The 18,519-nt window shown below is 43.1% G+C and overlaps 1 protein-coding gene across 4 annotated transcripts in view; it reads right to left on the bottom strand.

Annotated features, from left to right (window-relative positions):
- Positions 1–17,185: 17,185 nt before the first annotated feature.
- LOC147333739 (uncharacterized) overlaps positions 17,186–18,519 on the bottom strand; it is a 95,849-nt gene continuing 94,515 nt past the window's right edge. For all 4 annotated transcript variants that reach the window (XM_086268539.1, XM_086268559.1, XM_086268568.1 and 1 more), the window contains 2 exons: positions 17,378–17,707; positions 17,186–17,277 (listed from right to left, as the gene is read on the bottom strand). In XM_086268539.1, coding sequence (XP_086124665.1) covers positions 17,186–17,277; positions 17,378–17,707 — 422 coding nt within the window. The remainder of the gene's footprint in view (positions 17,278–17,377; positions 17,708–18,519) is intronic.

The raw sequence follows: 18,519 nt of genomic DNA, 5'->3' as shown, positions 1-18,519 counted from the left end.
ATTCTGAGGAGCAGGTTAGACGAGGCTATGTGAATTACTAGGTTATTCAAATTGTCTGTTATACTTTTATATTCTTTTATTAAGCTTTTAGTAGAGGTTCTTGATTAAAACATTTATTCAACATAGTACATATAGTTTCAGTTATTATTACACATAAGGATGAGCCTCTGTTCTGGTAAAAGGTCAGAAGTGCAACGGGTGAGATGAGAGAGCATGTAAGGTCAACACATACACACACACACACACACACATTAGTTAGACTCATTTATAGGTGAGAGGTTGGTCATGTTTGTCTCTGGAAAGAGGAACAGCGTCTGGCAGGATGTGGGGCTCGTGTTCCAGACGAGATAGAAGACAACGTTCTTTTAAACTGTGTTAAAAGTCATTGTGGTTTTGATTTGATGTGTGTATATATTCTGTCTGTGACGTATGAAGGGGCGTCATTAATTCAAACCCTGATGCTATAAAAATCTGTGTATGCTTTGATTAAGTCGAAGATTAATCCCTGTCTGCGTACAGACTGGTCTTCCCACGCGTGTATTCATTAAAATCAATGGTTTGACCAAGATCTTCTGGACCAATGGTTGTTTGTACTCTCCCCCTCAATATTTGAACCTTAACAACTCCCTTAAGGTGGTGTTGGAGAGGCGGATGTTGTCCACGAAAAAGACAATGTTGGATAACACCTCCCACCCACTCCATGACATGCTGGTCAGTCACAGGAGCACGTTCAGTGAGAGACTGAGATTACCAAAAAGCACCACTGAACGACACAGGAAATCTTTCCTGCCTGTGGCCATCTCCCTGTACAACGCATCCACTCAACACACTGGTTACTGCAACAGCTACACCCTTTTTGCACATGTTCTTCCTTTTTCAGCTATTTATTAATAAGTGGATTTTGTGTATAAATATGCCTGTATATATTGTGCTATTCTTACTTAGTGTTTTGTCTGTCTTTGTTACTGTTTGTTAATACTGGAGCACTGTAATCAAAAATAATTTCCCCTAGGGATCAATAAAGTATTCTGATTCTGATTAAGCTGCTCTTGTTCACAATAATATGACATTTGCACATCTGATTATTGTTGCTGTGTATTTGTGATCCAAAGCTCAGAGGCTTTTGTGTTTTTATTGATTCTCTTCTTGTTCTACTGAAATGACACATTCAGTGCGTAGAAACTTATATCATCATACAGTATAACTGCAGGTGTGGGCGGGGTCACACACAAAAACAGCAGAAGTTAACCAGACCAAACCCTGCAGGATTAACCTGAGTGTCCCAGTCCTGGACCGTTTGTTTAACCAGGAGGATCCAAGGCCTGATTTCTGTTGCTGTATTATAAGTATTCTTGTTTTATTGTTATTGTTATTTACTTTACTGTTGTTAAATACATATCAATTCAAAATTGTTCAAAGTTAGTGTTATGTTCCTACACGTTAAAAATACTTGTAAATAAAATGAGTTCAGTGACAATTGCTCTTTGTTTTAATCAATTTATCCATAACATAAAACTTTTAAACTAGTGCAACACATATAACTGTCATGGTGCGCTGTGTAGCAGGCAGGGATTGGACCCAAATGCAGGACTCACGGAGGCAGAACGTGAACTTGAAAACAGGTTTAATGCTGACCAAAGGAAAACCAAACAGAAAACCTAAACTGGACAGCTAGAACCAAAATACTCAAGAAAACATCAGGAGAGACACAGCACGAGGGAGAACTGACGTTAACGATGTGACACTGACACAAAGGCTGTATCCCAATTCAGGGTCTGCAGCCTTAAAGTATGCAGCCTCAACGGTCCTCAAGGGACGCGTACCCAAAGACCGCTAAGGCCGGAAGTGTGAGGCTCGTGAAATGGGACGGTCTAGCCTCCATCGCGCTGCCCAGGTTGCCTAGCAACCATGATAGCTGGAAACATGTGGTTGACAGAAATGAAGGAGAACATATTTTGTTTGTTTCTACACAAGCATTGTGTGATTTAATAAGTATCTGAGGCTGAAACCACAGGACTGTAAAACATGATTGTTGGGCTTCATACAGGGAGTGCAGAATTATTAGGCAAATGAGTATTTTGTCCACATCATCCTCTTCATGCATGTTGTCTTACTCCCAGCTGTATAGGCTCGAAAGCCTACTACCAATTAAGCATATTAGGTGATGTGCATCTCTGTAATGAGAAGGGGTGTGGTCTAATGACATCAACACCCTATATCAGGTGTGCATAATTATTAGGCAACGTCCTTTCCTTTGGAAAAATGGGTCAAAAGAAGGACTTGACAGGCTCAGAAAAGTCAAAAATAGTGAGATATCTTGCAGAGGGATGCAGCAGTCTCAAAATTGCAAAGCTTCTGAAGCGTGATCATCGAACAATCAAGTGTTTCATTCAAAATAGTCAACAGGGTCGCAAGAAGCGTGTGGAAAAACCAAGGTGCAAAATAACTGCCCATGAACTGAGAAAAGTCAAGCGTGCAGCTGCCAAGATGCCACTTGCCACCAGTTTGGCCATATTTCAGAGCTGCAACATCACTGGAGTGCCCAAAAGCACAAGGTGTGCAATACTCAGAGACATGGCCAAGGTAAGAAAGGCTGAAAGACGACCACCACTGAACAAGACACACAAGCTGAAACGTCAAGACTGGGCCAAGAAATATCTCAAGACTGGTTTTTCTAAGGTTTTATGGACTGATGAAATGAGAGTGAGTCTTGATGGGCCAGATGGATGGGCCCGTGGCTGGATTGGTAAAGGGCAGAGAGCTCCAGTCCGACTCAGACGCCAGCAAGGTGGAGGTGGAGTACTGGTTTGGGCTGGTATCATCAAAGATGAGCTTATGGGGCCTTTTCGGGTTGAGGATGGAGTCAAGCTCAACTCCCAGTCCTACTGCCAGTTTCTGGAAGACACCTTCTTCAAGCAGTGGTACAGGAAGAAGTCTGCATCCTTCAAGAAAAACATGATTTTCATGCAGGACAATGCTCCATCACACGCGTCCAAGTACTCCACAGCGTGGCTGGCAAGAAAGGGTATAAAAGAAGAAAAACTAATGACATGGCCTCCTTGTTCACCTGATCTGAACCCCATTGAGAACCTGTGGTCCATCATCAAATGTGAGATTTACAAGGAGGGAAAACAGTACACCTCTCTGAACAGTGTCTGGGAGGCTGTGGTTGCTGCTGCACGCAATGTTGATGGTGAACAGATCAAAACACTGACAGAATCCATGGATGGCAGGCTTTTGAGTGTCCTTGCAAAGAAAGGTGGCTATATTGGTCGCTGATTTGTTTTTGTTTTGTTTTTGAATGTCAGAAATGTATATTTGTGAATGTGGAGATGTTATATTGGTTTCACTGGTAAAAATAAATAATTGAAATGGGTATATATTTGTTTTTTGTTAAGTTGCCTAATAATTATGCACAGTAATAGTCACCTGCACACACAGATATCCCCCTAAAATAGCTAAAACTAAAAACAAACTAAAAGCTACTTCCAAAAACATTCAGCTTTGATATTAATGAGTTTTTTGGGTTCATTGAGAACAAGGTTGTTGTTCAATAATAAAATTATTCCTCAAAAATACAACTTGCCTAATGATTCTGCACTCCCTGTATATGTACTGAACAGTCATATAAGATTAGCTAGTAAATAACAAATAGTTAATGTTGTTCATGAGACTAAAGTCAGTGTAAATATGAGATGTCATTAATGTCAATCATTATTAGTTATTACAGCAGTGAGTTTGAACTCTCAAATCAAATCACTTTTACTGTCACATCACATGTGCAGGTACACTGGTACAGCACATGTGAGTGAAATTCATGTGAGTGAACTCTGTGTCAAACACTGAGCTTCAGTAAAGTTCAAGTTGCAGTCATTTATATGTCCTATCACCTTAAATCTTCACTCAAAGACAAGTATCTTTGACCGTGTATATATAGATGTATTATATATAAGAGACAAATGTTGTTCCTTCAGTATGTTGGCATTACTAAATTTGGCTCAATGCGTACATATATGTGTACGAGCTGTGATAACTGTGTCTGATAGAATGAAGAGTAGACTGATATATGAAATATTCCTTTATTGGGTGAGAAAATCAGACCATGTCATAACAGCATACATGTGAGCTCATTGAAACCTGACAGAGAAACTCTGACTCCCTGTAAAGCTGAACAAAGTATTTGGTGATTACACTTTAATTTAACAAGGGAAGAATGAACTTTACTAAGGAGAAGCATAAATATGATGTAAAGAAAATCAATTCCCAAAAGCCCAGGATAGTGTTTCACACAGTAACAACAAAAACAAAACTGACTTCCAAACCTCATAAATAAATAATTTATTTACAATAGTATAACTTGAGACAATTGACCATTTAAGAAAAACATTGGCTCATTTTTAATTTGAGGGAAGGAACACATGATACCAAACATTTGGCTATTAATTAATCGGCAGCATATCAGAAACATAAGTGAGCATAAAAGAGCATGTTAGAGAAATACTGTTTCTCAGAAGAAGGGCAGAGGTTCACCAGTCTGAAAAAATATGAGTCTACAAATCCTGGAAAGTAATCCTGAAAGAGAATGGATGGATGGAAATTCTAGATGTAAGAGGCTCCTCTGTCCTCCACGCTTTACCTGTATTAATGGCACCTGTTTAAACTCGTTATTGGTATAAAAGACACCTGTCCACAACCTCAAACATTTATACTCCAAACTCCACTATAGACAAGACCAAAGAGCTGTCAAAGGACACCTGAACCAAAATTGTAGACCTGCACTAGGCTGGGACGACTGACTCTGCAATAGTTAAGCATCTTTGCGTGAAGAAATCAACTCTCCAAAGACATACAAGACCACTGATAAGCTCCCTCGATCTGGGGCTCCATGCAAGATCTCACCTGTCTGAAGACTCACCTGTCTGAAGTTTGCTAGAGACCATTTGGATGATCCAGAAGAGGATTGAGAGAATGTTATATGGTCAGATGAAACCAAAATGGAATCAGTAAGGGCACTGAAGTGAAACGTGGCTGGATCTTTCAGCATGACAATGATCCCAAACACACAACCAAGCATTTCAAGGTCCTAGAGTGGCCTGTCCAGTCTCCAGATCTCAGCCTCATAGAAAATCTTTGGAGGGAGTTGAAAGTCTGTGTTGCCCAGCGACAGCGCCAAAACGTCACTGGTCTACAGGAGATCTGCATGGAGGAATGGGCCAAAATACCAGCAACAGTGTGTGAAAACCTTACATAAAATGTTTGACCTCTGTCATTGCCAACAAAGGGTATATAACAAAGTATTTTGAACTTTTTGTTATTGACCAAATTGACCAAATACTTATTTTCCACCATAATTTGCAACTAAATTCTTTAAAAATCAGACAATGTGATTTTCTGGGTTTGTTTTAAACTCATCTTGTCTCTCATAGTTGAGGTACACCTATGATGAAGAGTCTCATCTTTTTAACGTGCACAGTTGGTGGCTGACTAAATACCTTTTTGCCCCACTGTAAGTTGGAGCCCCCAGGTGTTGAGAGGCAGGAAGGGCTAAATGTATATTTCTTATTTGCATACTCAGGCTTTTAATGATTAAAGAAACACTGGATGATGTTTAAAAGGTAAAATGTCTGTGTTCGTTTGGTGGTTCTCCTAAGAGGGCAGGCTGACGGTCTATAACACCCAGTAACTGACCAAAGGAGGGCGACAGCTGATTTAGCACTGACTTGAGCACAGGACTCCAGCTAAGAGGGAGAAGCTGAAAGACTGAGCATCACACTGCAGGGGAAGCTGTGGGACAGCAGGCTGAACGAAACACGTTCTTTTGATTCACATTAAAATACGTGTGAAAGGAGGGACTGCTAGGGTTGAAAATGATTAAATAAAGCTGTTTCATTATTTTTATATAGAGAATGCAATGTGCTCATAAATCAGTTGGCGCTCCATGCTTTGAGGGTCAGAAACGTCGTTCAGGGCTATGACTGATAGAGAATTGATGCAGGAGCACAGAGGGTCTCTTTGCTACATGCTTACATCACACCAGATAACGGTTAGAAGGATATTTCTGGGCCAAAGGGAGTCCAAACAGAATCTCCCGAACTAGATAAATAGAACCAGGATCATATTAAATAATCAGGGCTAGGCAGAGAGTTGTTTTTGTCTCTGTCGTTCCAGGAAAGGAGCAGGTAACGAGGGACGTGAGTGTAAGAAGGAGGCTCGAAGGGAGACAACAGGACGGCCACATCGGTTCCAGAAGATGATCGTCCTAAAAATGTGTTATTGTTGGGGTATAAAACTGCACATGTAAAACTGTATGATTCAGGGTCATCCTGAACACAGACTGCTGCACTCGGTTTGGGCTCACGGGGGTTACTGACCTTGTTATCTGAAACTGTAGCTGTTCTTAATGTGAGCATCAGTGGAGCAGCTACACCAGTACAACAGGTCAGCTGTAAAACTGAAGAACGATGACAGAGACAGTCCCCGAACCCTCAGGTGTACTTCACCTCAGCCATCACAGGCATGCAGGCCCACACACTGTGATTGGATGGTTGGGACACATGCAGACTCTGATTGGCTGTTCTCTTTTTTGAGCTGAAAAAGAAGTCTCATAGTACAAACAAAACAAAACAGGAGTGACAGAAAGAAATGGGGAAAATATTTTGACAACTGTTATTTTTCATTTGTTTCATCACTTATACAAAAATCTTTTCTTACAGAGAGGAGACATTTAAAAAAATCATAAATCTGATATATATCGCACACACTCATGCCTTGTTTAGGACGACAAAGCATCATATCCACAGAGTGTTTTTAACACAACAACAATCCAGCTTTATTATCTGTCACATACAGTATCACACAGAGTACGACATGCAGTGAGATGTTCTTGTGTCCGTGTTGTGGACAGGCTGCAGACGTAGCCGAGCCATTCCAGGGCCTTTTGGTTTGTAGCATGAAGGGTCTAGCCAGGACCCTTACTGGATACTGCATGGGAATCGAACTTGCGACTCCCGCTCCAAGGATGTGTAGTCTTACCACTGCACATCTTTTTTGTTTTTTAAACAAACATTCTGTTTGTGTGTTTTCTCAAACAGGAGACATTAAGATGTTTATGGTTTTCAGAAAATCAGCTGCAGCTATCCAGATAAAAACGGACACATGAGGATGAGGTCACTGTGAAAACACACAAACATAAAAGAAAATCATGTGCACACCTTTGATGGAGATTGATCAAAAAGTGAGCAGCCTGTTGTGCAGCATAAGCGTTATTCCATGAATGAACCACATTCTGTGGATGTTGGCTGTGCTGGACATCAGGAAACCAGAAACAGGACCTTATAAATGCTAACCCCCCCCACTGTGTCCTTCTGAAACATCTTAGACCTCGATGGTCATGTGACCACAGAAGTATTCAGGGAGTCGGCACTTCTCAGACTAAACATCAGTGAACAAACAAAGAAAAGAAGTTTTGGTTTAATCGCTGAATCTTATCACAGAGTCTCGGCTCCTCTTATCTCTCTGGGCTGGTGAGGGCGCACCAAACATCAGCTTCCAAAGAATTCACTGCCTCCTAAAAACTGTTTCAAAAGAGAGAAAGAAATCAGGGACAAAGCTGAGGTCAAAGGTCAGAGACAAGGAAGTAAGCGAAGATGCAGTGAGCTGGAAAACTTGTGACCAGCACCGACGTTATTGGACTTACTGCTCCACAAATCTGTTTGGTCCTCGTTTCCAAAAGAAAACAGATTATTAAATAAAACCTCATGAAATCAAATCACTTCTATTCAATGTTTGTTATTTTTTAAGTATTTCTTTATATTTATGAAGGAAACCTTCAGTGATGTCCACCAGTAAAATGCTTTCATGTGTATTTAGCTGTGAGTGCAGACAGACCTGCAGGCCCGTATTTGTGGACATGGTACTCTGCTGATTCAGAAATGTTGTTGCACTGCTCGCCTTAGAAAAGAAGCTGCACACATACAGCTCAGCGCTGGTGGGGAAGGGCTGATGGACGACCTCATGTAAACAGAAAGGAGGTGGCACCATGCAGAAACCCTTTGAACTGCAGGGTGGTGGGAGACGAGCAGCAGCACAAAGACACAGAGTGCAGACGTGATAGTGACGTTCCTGCCATTCCCTCTGACACAGGCCCCGCCCTGCTGGGTACGACACAGGCCCCGCCCTGCTGGGTACGGAGCAGCCAGAGCTCCTGGGATTCATTCAGAGCAGAGGAATATTTAATGACTGCATTTAAAAGACGCTCCCTCCCACCACGCCACAGCCATCACTCGCGTTGTAAAGACACATAAAAATAGCATCACTGCAGCCAAAGTGACCTGTTTTAGCCTCGTAGGCTTGAGCTCTTAAAGCAGCAGCTGTCAACTGCTCAACCAATGAAAAAAAGAAAAGTCAAATATTTTCACTTTGAATCTTCTTTCTGTGAAGCTGTCCATGTGCTGCTCACACTTCTGCAGCTGCAGCTTGTATTTCTGAGCGAGGGCTGGGGCGTGAGCGGGATTTCCCAGCTGGCTGCTTGTTTTTGAACACAGCACAGAGGAGCAGATGGAGGCATTTAGAAATATTCCCAAAGCAGTCAGGCCGGTCTTCTTTTCATTTGATCTCAGTGTGAATAAAAGCGATGGAGCAGTTTTGTTGTTAGGATTGAAAAATGATTCAATTGTTTATCAAAGATTTAAATGAAGCTATTTCATTACTGTATTTCTACACAATGCAAATGTGCTCATAGACGAGTTGGTGCTCCGTGTTTGAGGCTTTAAAGCTTCGTCCAGCGTTACTGCCTGGATTTGAAATGTTGCAGGATGACGTCGAGTGCAGAGGGTTTGCAGCAATGCTCACACAGACACATAATAATGGTGAGAATAGTCTCTGGGTCAGGACGTCCCAACAACATATCCTGAACTACACTGTGGATCTAATGGAGGCCATGGAGGGAGATGCTTTTCTTTCCTGTCTCTCACAGGAGAAGGAGCAGAAACCAGGCGAGGTCAGACTGAACGGGGAGGAGTCACAGCAGACTGTGTGGTTCTGGGAGAAGACGGCCATAATAATCTTTGTTACTGTCACATGAGCTGTACGGCCCAATGAGGGTCATCCTTGGTGTGAGGCAGACTGTTGTGTCACACTGCGCTCCAGTGCTGTGAACTTGTCATTTCAACTGCTGCAGCAAATTAAATCTTTTTAAAGGACAGAAATTTCTCCTGAATTCCTTCTGGAAAAATTGAATTTGACATTGTCCAGCTTAAGCATGGCGCTCTGAAGGAATCTGCACTTAATGCCACCATACTGTATCTCAGCCACTGCCTGTGATTATCTCACAGTCACGCTTTGATCTGCAGACACGATTCATCGTACTACAAATAACCACGGCGAATAGTTCCTCACAGGCTGAAGCCATGCTGGATTTGAAGTCCCTCTGTCCTCTCACAGTCAGTCAGGCTCTGTGGGAGCTGCTGACAGCTTCCTCTGCAGCATCAGGCTAACAGTCAGCTGCTGCCTGAGCCTGCAGACCGGTCAACACTTCAACGCTCAGAAGTCGGTGGATATGTTCCCAACAGTCAGGTCTATCCATGCCTGCTCTCACGCAGGGAACTCCAGGCTTTGTGTGAAAGACGGAGGCAGTGTTTCCTTAGCGTTGCAGTAACTGCACCTCTAAATAAACAAGCCCACTCTGGTGAGAGATGGATGGGTTTCTGGTCTCCAACACAACAATGTTCATGCTGTAGCCACACGTTATTGCTGCGTCAGCGTCCCCTCGCTTCCCTCTCGCCAGTTTCTAAACACCAGGCTGGAGGCTTTAAGATGGGACTGTGTGAGTGACTGGAGGCTTCATCCATCTCCTACATACAGCCTGTGCTCCTTGTTTCCATCTCAGATGTGCTCTTACTCCAGTCCATCTACAACCACCGTGCACTATAGTGAACTCTGCTGCAGGGTCATGTGTGCTGATCTGGAAACCGTCTGTTCCTCTTTCCTCATTTTGACTCTGATTGAATATCACAGCATCTTTACACATCTGTGCTCCAGATGTTTCTACATTTTTATTCATATGAAATATTTGGGAAGCATTTTTATTCCTAAGAAGCAAATTAAAAGTCTGTTATTCACCTCAACACACCGCCTGTGTGTGTGTCTGTGTGTAGATCTGCAGTCATTGTTGTGCAGTGAGCTCATGTTCAGTGAAAGGTGCATTTAGCTTTAGGGTCATAGGTCACTCCCAGTGTGACAAACGTTTTGAAGCTTGTGACATGAACGTGCATCAAACTAGACTATGTGGAAATAAACCGAACGCCAGCAGGTCAATGATAAAGTTAAGCCCACTTTAGTAATTAGTTCCCAAAACACAAAAGAACATCAGTAACATTAATAACTAACGCCTAACATTAAGCGCTCACACCTCCAGGTGGTTCAAGGGGACAGTTGGGGGGAAACTGGCCCCAGCAGGGCGCAGCAGCAGCACTCGTGGTTGTGAGATCAGGAAATCCAAAGCGTCCAATCAGGTCCCCACAGTTCATTCCTGGTTCTTTGCCTTTACCTGCTCTCACAAACTAAACACTGTGTTTATATAAGCTGTCCTGTCTGACAGCTTTTCACATCTGAATTATGATCTGAATGTTCTGTTGGAACAAACATGTTTGTCTTTGCAAGAGCAGAAACTCTCTGCAGGCTCCTGTTGGTGCTGTTTATCTCTTTATTTATTCATTTCTATTATTATTATTGAGATTATTACTCACAGCACATGTGCAATATAACACTGTGAGAGCTGACAGGCTGGAAACAGGAAGCTCTTTGTGACACTGTGATAAATGAAGCCACAGCTTCAATGAAATGTTGCTCTTATTTTACACTTTGTTTGGAATCATCTGGATTACAGACGTTTTTAAATCGATCTAAACTCTGTGTTTTACTTGGACATCACATCAACATTTATGTTGCTCATTGAAATGACAGAAATATTTGAACATGTGAAACTTCAACAACATGAAGGTAAAAGCTTGTTTGTCAGATGTGACTCTTTCTAAAAGTTCATTGTTCAGCTGTTAAATTAAAGTGTGATCATCAAAAACATGGTTCAGCTTTCAGTGAGTCACATTCAGTGTGAGCAGCCAAACATGATGGCAGACTGCCACAGATCACTGCTGAGGAAAGAGGAGGCGTTCAGCTTCCTCATAGTTTCACACCTGCATGAAGCAGCCTCACCCTGACAGCTTCAAATCACTGTGTCAGCTGATCACTTCCTGTCCTGTGATTGGCTGGCTGGACTTCATCCTGCTTGCAGGGATTTGAACACTGTGGACGTCCAGTTCAGTGAAGAGTTAAATCCATGGAGCAAAGATCAGCAGAGGGTTAGAGATGAGTTTGTGCAGGGATCATAAGGGCTCAGAGTCCTGTGGAGTTTTTATGATGAAAATATAGACGGAGATTAAAGAAACACATTTTCACTGTTTGTCAGAAAGATTCAAAAAGGATCATAAATGAAAAAGCTCCAGTGAGTCCAGGGCCCTTCTTGTGCTGCTCTGAACCCAGAAGAACGATAATACAAATGAAACCTGGTAGATGGACGGACGTGTTGGGCCTTCCATTAGATAGAAACATGGAGCAAACATGTGGGAAGCTTTTTAACACCGTGGATTTCCCACTCGGTGTCACTGTGAGCAGTTAAATGTTATGAACCACAGTGTTTGGTCTTTGAACGGATGAAAACAGTGAGTTTAATGTTTGGTGTGGATTGTTCTGTGTCCTCCACACACAGACAAACGTTTCCAGCTGTTCACAGCTTCACCACATTTCTCACACCGACTGCTGACTTTACCATCTTTGTTACTTGGATGTGAAATCTTGTTGTCTTTGTTTGGCTCTGTCTGCTTTGTTCTTGTGGTCCAGTTGTGGCTTTGGTCGGCCCACACCTTGCCACGCTTCAGTGATCGGGGTTTGCAGTTGGGAAACCTTCCAGTCGACGTCTCGTTTGTGTCGTGGTGAGCTCCTCTGAGAGCTCAGTGAGGACGACCCATCACGCACTGATCATCCCATTGTTGAATCCATCAGTTTCTCCAGTGGTCTGAAGGAAGATTAGTGAAAGTAAAGAACTCCGTCACGTCGGTCCAGTTGGTTTTCTTCATGAAGCCCTTTCTGATTTCCTCTTTTATGCATGTTTGCCACACTTCAATGTTTCAGATCATCAAACAAATGTAAATATCAGACAAACACAAACAAACACAAAATGCAGTTTCTAAATGAAGGTGTTTATTCTTCAGGGAGAAATAATCCAAACCTACATGAATTAACTGTAATGAAACACATTTTTAGAAAGCTGAGTTCAGTGTCAGCAGCCACACCCAGACCTGATCACTGCAGACCTGCTGAATCACGAGATCACTTAGACACAACCTGTCTGACAAAGTGAAGCAAGGCACTGTTTCAGCTTTGCTGTGGGGAGGTCAGCTGAAGGGTCGCCTGTTACACCAGGTCATAGTGCAGCTTTCTGTTCTCTACTTTTAAATGAGCTGATAACACAAACGGCTCAGCAGGTGGGACAGACCATTATGGATCAGTTAAAGGGGGAAGAAAGAAAGGGATGACAGGGACACACAAGCTCAGAGCAGTGAACCTGCCACCCAGTGAGCCCACTGACCCCAGCCTGACCCAGCAGAGTTAGTCCTGCAGTCAGATGTGAGCCTCCAGTCTTCAGAGGAGAGAGTTCAGGTAAGGACCCAGATCGTTCAGATAGGAGCCTCATTCACAACAAAGAGGGTAAAACTGACTCAGAGCTTTTTGCATCTGAAGTCTTCATTTGGGCTGTAATTGGTACAAATGGTACAAACGTTTTGGCTTTTTAAAAACTGGTTTATTTGTCTTTATTATAAATGTGTTGTGTTGGATTCAAACCAGTGGGAACAGCTTTAAGAGAAGTATAATTTAAAAATAAGATATATAAACATGTTTAACATGTTACTCTGACCTCTTCTAAATCAAACTGTGTTATGATCCAGGAGTGAGTGGAACCAAATTCAAACCTGACACAGTCTAAACAAACACACCAACAGTTTATTAGGTTTCATGCAGACGTCCAAAGAGCACAAACATCTCCAGGGGAACAAAGTGAAAATCAAAATCAGAGAAAACAGAAGAAGCTTCAGAGTCCAGGAGTGGAAGCAGACGACCAACAGACAGGAACTTAAAGAAATAAAAACTCAGAGGGGAGCAGAAACAGTTCAGGAGGTCATCCACAAGGTGGAGCCAAGAAGAGGAGCACTTCAGGGGAATGGACAGGCTGCTGAGGCCGTAGGCAGCAGTGGAGGTGGAGACCTTCAGGAGGCCGAGGAGGAGGTGGGTGAGAGCAGAGCAGTATTCCAGCAACACTGCAGTATAAGGGACCAGCAGAGGCAGCACCATCCACTGGACTTCACTGAAATGAAAAGTGTTGTGTTTAACAGGAAAGCTGGGAAACGAGACCGAACACCATCACAGACTTTTGATGTGATATTAACAGAAACAGGCTCTTTGTAAAAAAGTTCATCTGGATTTGAACAGAGTTTCATACGTCGGGAATATCAGGCTGAAGTTTTCTGTATTTAAGCGTTAACATGTATGAAAGCAGTCTGATGGTTTTTAAAGAAAGTGTCTCGTGTAGAGCTGCAACGATTCATCGAGTGATTCCAATAATTCGATTATAAAATTCTTTGCTTCCATGTTTCACAGACCTCCAATAGAAACGTGTTCATGAGCAGCGTGTGAATCAAAGTCTGAGCACATTAAGCCCACACAGCCTCCAGTGTTAAACACAAACACTGATAACAGCAGCAGTGATGATGATGTCACAGTTTAACGTGGAGGCGGAGTCTGTTTACACACTAAAATAATGGATAGCTGCAGGCCTGGTCTCGTGTGTGAGAAGCTGTAAATCAAATATCTTCTACCTGCAAAACTCCTTCAGTTTTATTTCTACAGCAGCAAATGACAACAACAGTCACCTGCAGGAGTTTCTACTGTAAAGTAAAGACTCGACAACAACAGAGAAACTCCACCAATCAGACCACCCCCCTATGAGAACGGTGACGGTGGATCATCCTCGTGTTCTTACAGCGTGGTTACAGCGTGGCTATGAAATCTCCACCATGTTAAAGAGTTTTTGGACACTCGATGGGAAACTGCCCGCTCAGGCCCAGCAGTTTGCTTCAATGACCTGGAGAAGAAGCAGGAAATCCTCCAAGGTTTCCAACATGTTTCAGTCCTGCAAATGTGCAATACTACCTGCTGCATTATGAGCTTCAGTGATGAGCACAGCAGTGGACTCAGTGAGTGTTTCCATCACATCCAGGCCCAGAAGACTTGGAGGAAATGAAGATTTTGTTCTTCCACTTATTTCCTGTCATATTCTGCACTTCTTACTTCTTTCAGCTGCCCATGAAATAATGAAACTTTCTGCAAGAAAGACAATAAAGATCAGTTTGATGGTCAACATGAAGTTTGTTTTTGTTTGACAGCATCAGCTGTTGCATCAAGTAAGGAGTCAAAGGCAGCAAAGAGCTGTTTGTGTTTGTGGATCACTGCGGCTTTATTCACGTGTCCTCTCTACAGAAGCTCACTGGCTGCTGGGAGGACCCGGACATTTCCCTCTGGGTTGTTCGGCTCTGTTGGAACTTTGAGGAAGAATAAATGTGATAAAAGCTGGTCTCTAATAACTCTCTCTGTCATGTTCAGTATATGTGTGCGTGCTGTGATTGGTGTTTTCCCTGTGAGTGTTTGATGTGACACCTGGAGCTTTAGCTCACCTTGAAAACACAGGTTATGTTTGTGGTAGCGTGTGTGTGCGTGTCGTTCTGTGTGTGAACACGACAGCTCGAATAGTTGTGAATGAACTCTGATCAAACTTTGTAGGGGTGTAGAGCGGGCTCATGTTAAACATCTGTTCACATCTGGCTCACATCCACCCAAGTCTTCAAGGTCGACTTCATGATTTATTGATGGAAACTGAGAAAAGCCTCAAACTTAGAAAGCAGGATTGGAACAAGTGTGCTGTGGATCATCAACATGTAGAAAGGAGCACATGAAGATATCAGCTCACATCTGACCTCTGACCTCACTTCAAGGTCAACAGATGGATCTGAAGGTCAAAGTGATAATAATGCTCTTTAGAGCCATTTTGGAGCTCTGAGCTCTTCAAGGTCAAATGAGGTCAAACTTCCATCAAATGTCTCGTGTTTCAAACTCTGTTTATAATTCTACTGTCTGTGTTTCTAATGGAACATTTACTTTATTAAACAATGAGATAGTGACATGTTCTACATCCACATCAATCACAACCATAGGAAATGTCACATAGATGTGCTTGTGTTGTGTCCATGATGATGTTAACAAACAAACTGTGACAGAGCCTCAGACGTGATGAAGACGCTGAATCAGCAGAAAGAGCAGAGCAGGAAGCAGCAGCATCCACACAGGTGTGTCTCAGGTGAGTCCTGCTCCCACACTAAACACATCCACATCATATTAGCATGTGCTAACATGTGCTTCTGCTTTATTTCAGTCTGACATGTTTCCAGTCAACATGTCTGCTGTGTGTCTCTCAGCACTTGCACTAAATCTTCCCGTGTGTCTGTGATACTGCGTGATGCTGACAGACTGTAACGTCAGTGAGTCTGTGAGCATCTCTGTCACCTACAGCTTCCCTGTGGAGCTCATTTCAAATGCTCAGGTTTACACTCAGGAACAGGAAATGCTGCGTCTGCAGTTTGTCTCCTTCAAACTAAAGCGTCTCAGACACGAGCAGCACGTGAGCACAAAGATGTTTGTGGTCACGTGGTGGGCACGAGGAGCTCTCAGTGAGTTTGGAGCTGAAACATCTTTGACTCCCAGAGTGTGAAAGTGAAACAAGCAAACGTGGATATTTAGGAGCCTCAGACGGTGTGATGATGATCATGAACCCAGGAAACAAAGAGAGAAAAGAACAGATTGGAGATCAGAGCTGAACACACACTTTTTTAAAAGCATGCAGGAGCCGTGAGGACGAGCACGGATTCATTCATTCATATCTGCACTGTGATCTGAACTCTCTCTCTTTCTAATCTCATGTCTGAAGGTGAGAAGGACACGCCTCCCTGACAGAAAAGCTTCTTTTGTTTCTTCTTTTTATTTGAGATGTTTTTGGGACGACAGCTGAACGACTGCAGGTAAGTTGTGTTAGCGCTACTTTAGCATCTAGCTAGCCCTGCTGAAGAGCAGCGAGCATAAAGGGAGGAACGTATTTGAAGTGTCAGCTAATTTCAAATGCAGCGTTTCTATCAGCTCAACAAACATCAGCAAACACACAAACTGTTTGTGTGCAGTTTGTCTCACAGTGTGTTGCAGCCAAAGGTCCAGCTGCTGTATTTCACAGGGAGAGAAAGAAAGAAAAGAAAAGCTGCTGTAGGAGAGGAACCCAAGCTTTGGCATCGCTCTGAAAACTATCGCTGATCCTTTTACTCGCTGGCTTTCAAATCAAAGCTGGAATGAAATTTGTGGCGTTTGCAGGATCGAATCAATCACACAGGATCAGGAGAGAAGACAGCAGAGCAGCTGATTTTACACCTGAAGATAAAACTGTAATGTTAGAAACATGAAGATATTACACACACAATACAGACTGCAGCTCAGACAGCTGCTGGACAGATGTGTGTGTGTGTGTGTGCGTGTGTGTGTGTGTGTGTGTGTGTGTGTGTGTGCGCGCGCGCGCGCGTGTGTGTGTGTGTGTGTGTGTGTGTGTACTGTAACTCCTTTATTCCACACAGACAGCTTCAGCATTTGTTCTGCTTTCTCTGCTTTTATTTGAATGTGACAGAAAAACACGACTAGAATTTACACAAACGTGTTTACAGGCTGACTTTAATGTGTTTCTGCACATGCTTGTCCTCTGGTCATGTGATCATGTGGTTTGTAGGACGCTCCTCTTCCTCAGAGGATCCACCTGTGCTTCCTCTCCTCTCTCCTCCACCTGTTACAGTGAGGGAACGTCCTCCATGATGGAGGAGCTGCTGGAAAGTGCTGAGAGTTTCCTCCAGAGTGAGACCTCTGACATAGTTCAGAGGATCTACGGCAGCAGAGACCTTCATGGACACTAAAAGTCTCAAACACACAACAACAACATCACACTGACTCCACTCTGACATCACTGATCAATAATCAAAGAACACACAGATCAAACTGATTGATCAGCCATCAGAGGAGTCGGATCAATGGAGCTGCTTCTGTTCCTGATGTCCCCTGTTTGATCCTGGACCTGAACTCTCCCTGCAGAGGAGACACAAGACAGTCAGAGACACACACACACACACACACACACACACACACACACACACACACACACACACACACACACACACAAACAAACCTTTGACTTTGAGGTGCACTGTTTTCCATCTGATGATTTCTCCACGACTCCAGAAGTAACACACATATCTCCCACTGTCTCTCTCTGTGGGCTGTTTCAGGGTCAGACTGAGGTCTCCAGTTTTCAGCAGGTCTTCATTCATCTTCGTTCGGTCTCTGTAAACCTGGTGCTGTTTGTGAGGCTGGTCAGAGCCGTTCTTATACAGGTGGGCCATGTTGTATTCAGGTTCTTTACGTTCCCACTCCACTTTAGGATCTCCAGGCAGGTTTTGTGTGGTTCTGAAGGGCAGCTGGACAGACTCCGCCCCCTCCTCCACCTCCACCTGACACACTGAGAGGACAACAAACACAACATGAGCTGTACAAAGTGTGATTGGTGTTCAGAGCAGCATCATGTGACTCTTGTTCTGCACTAAAATGAAGCGATGGAGTGGCGCCTCCTTCAGGCAGAGAAACAGCTCATGGAGAGAAATAATTATTAGAGCAAAAACAAGAGTGGAGCTGCAAATAAGGCCGAGAGGAACGCTGCAGAAAACTGTTCATGTGTGAATTCATCACTTCATAGATTTCTTTGAGCACTAAAATCAGAGCTGCTTCTATTTCTAATATGACAGCTGTACATTAGAGCTGCAACACTTTAAATGTGAGCCATAAAAACATGATACTCTACAAGTGCATTCAGCTCTGACACTGTCACATCATGAAGGAGACGTGGAAATCACTTTGTTACACAAATCAAAGTCAAATCAGTTCTATTGATGGAATATTGTGTGATCAATAGACTGATCAGTTTCTAATCTGTCATCTATCAGCTGGAAATCCAGCATGTCAAACAGACAGGCAGCAGATTAGGACCAAACACAAACACAGTGAGACTTTTTCTTCACAGCAGTTGCAGGTAAACTGCAGCAACAATGCGACTCAGACAGTTTCTCTGTAACTGCAGGGCTTCCTGCGCTGCTGTTAGTCAGACACGGATCAACAGGTTGTGGATAGAAAGCAGATTCCTTCAGCAGAGGATCCATATCACACGTGAAGCATGTCGTCGGGAAACAATCAGTGAAAATGGGACACTTTGAGCCTCAAACTCTGAACATGACCTGCTGCAGACCAGCTGATGTGTTCAGTTACCATGGTGAGGAA

This window comes from Aulonocara sp. 'chitande type north' Nkhata Bay, linkage group LG3, assembly GCF_057382095.1.
Source record: "Aulonocara sp. 'chitande type north' Nkhata Bay isolate Kocher_YH1m ecotype deep benthic linkage group LG3, A_spYH_male_GT1.1, whole genome shotgun sequence".
In the NCBI taxonomy this organism is placed as follows: Eukaryota; Metazoa; Chordata; class Actinopteri; order Cichliformes; family Cichlidae; genus Aulonocara; species Aulonocara sp. 'chitande type north' Nkhata Bay.
This window is presented reverse-complemented; position numbering and strand designations above follow the sequence as displayed.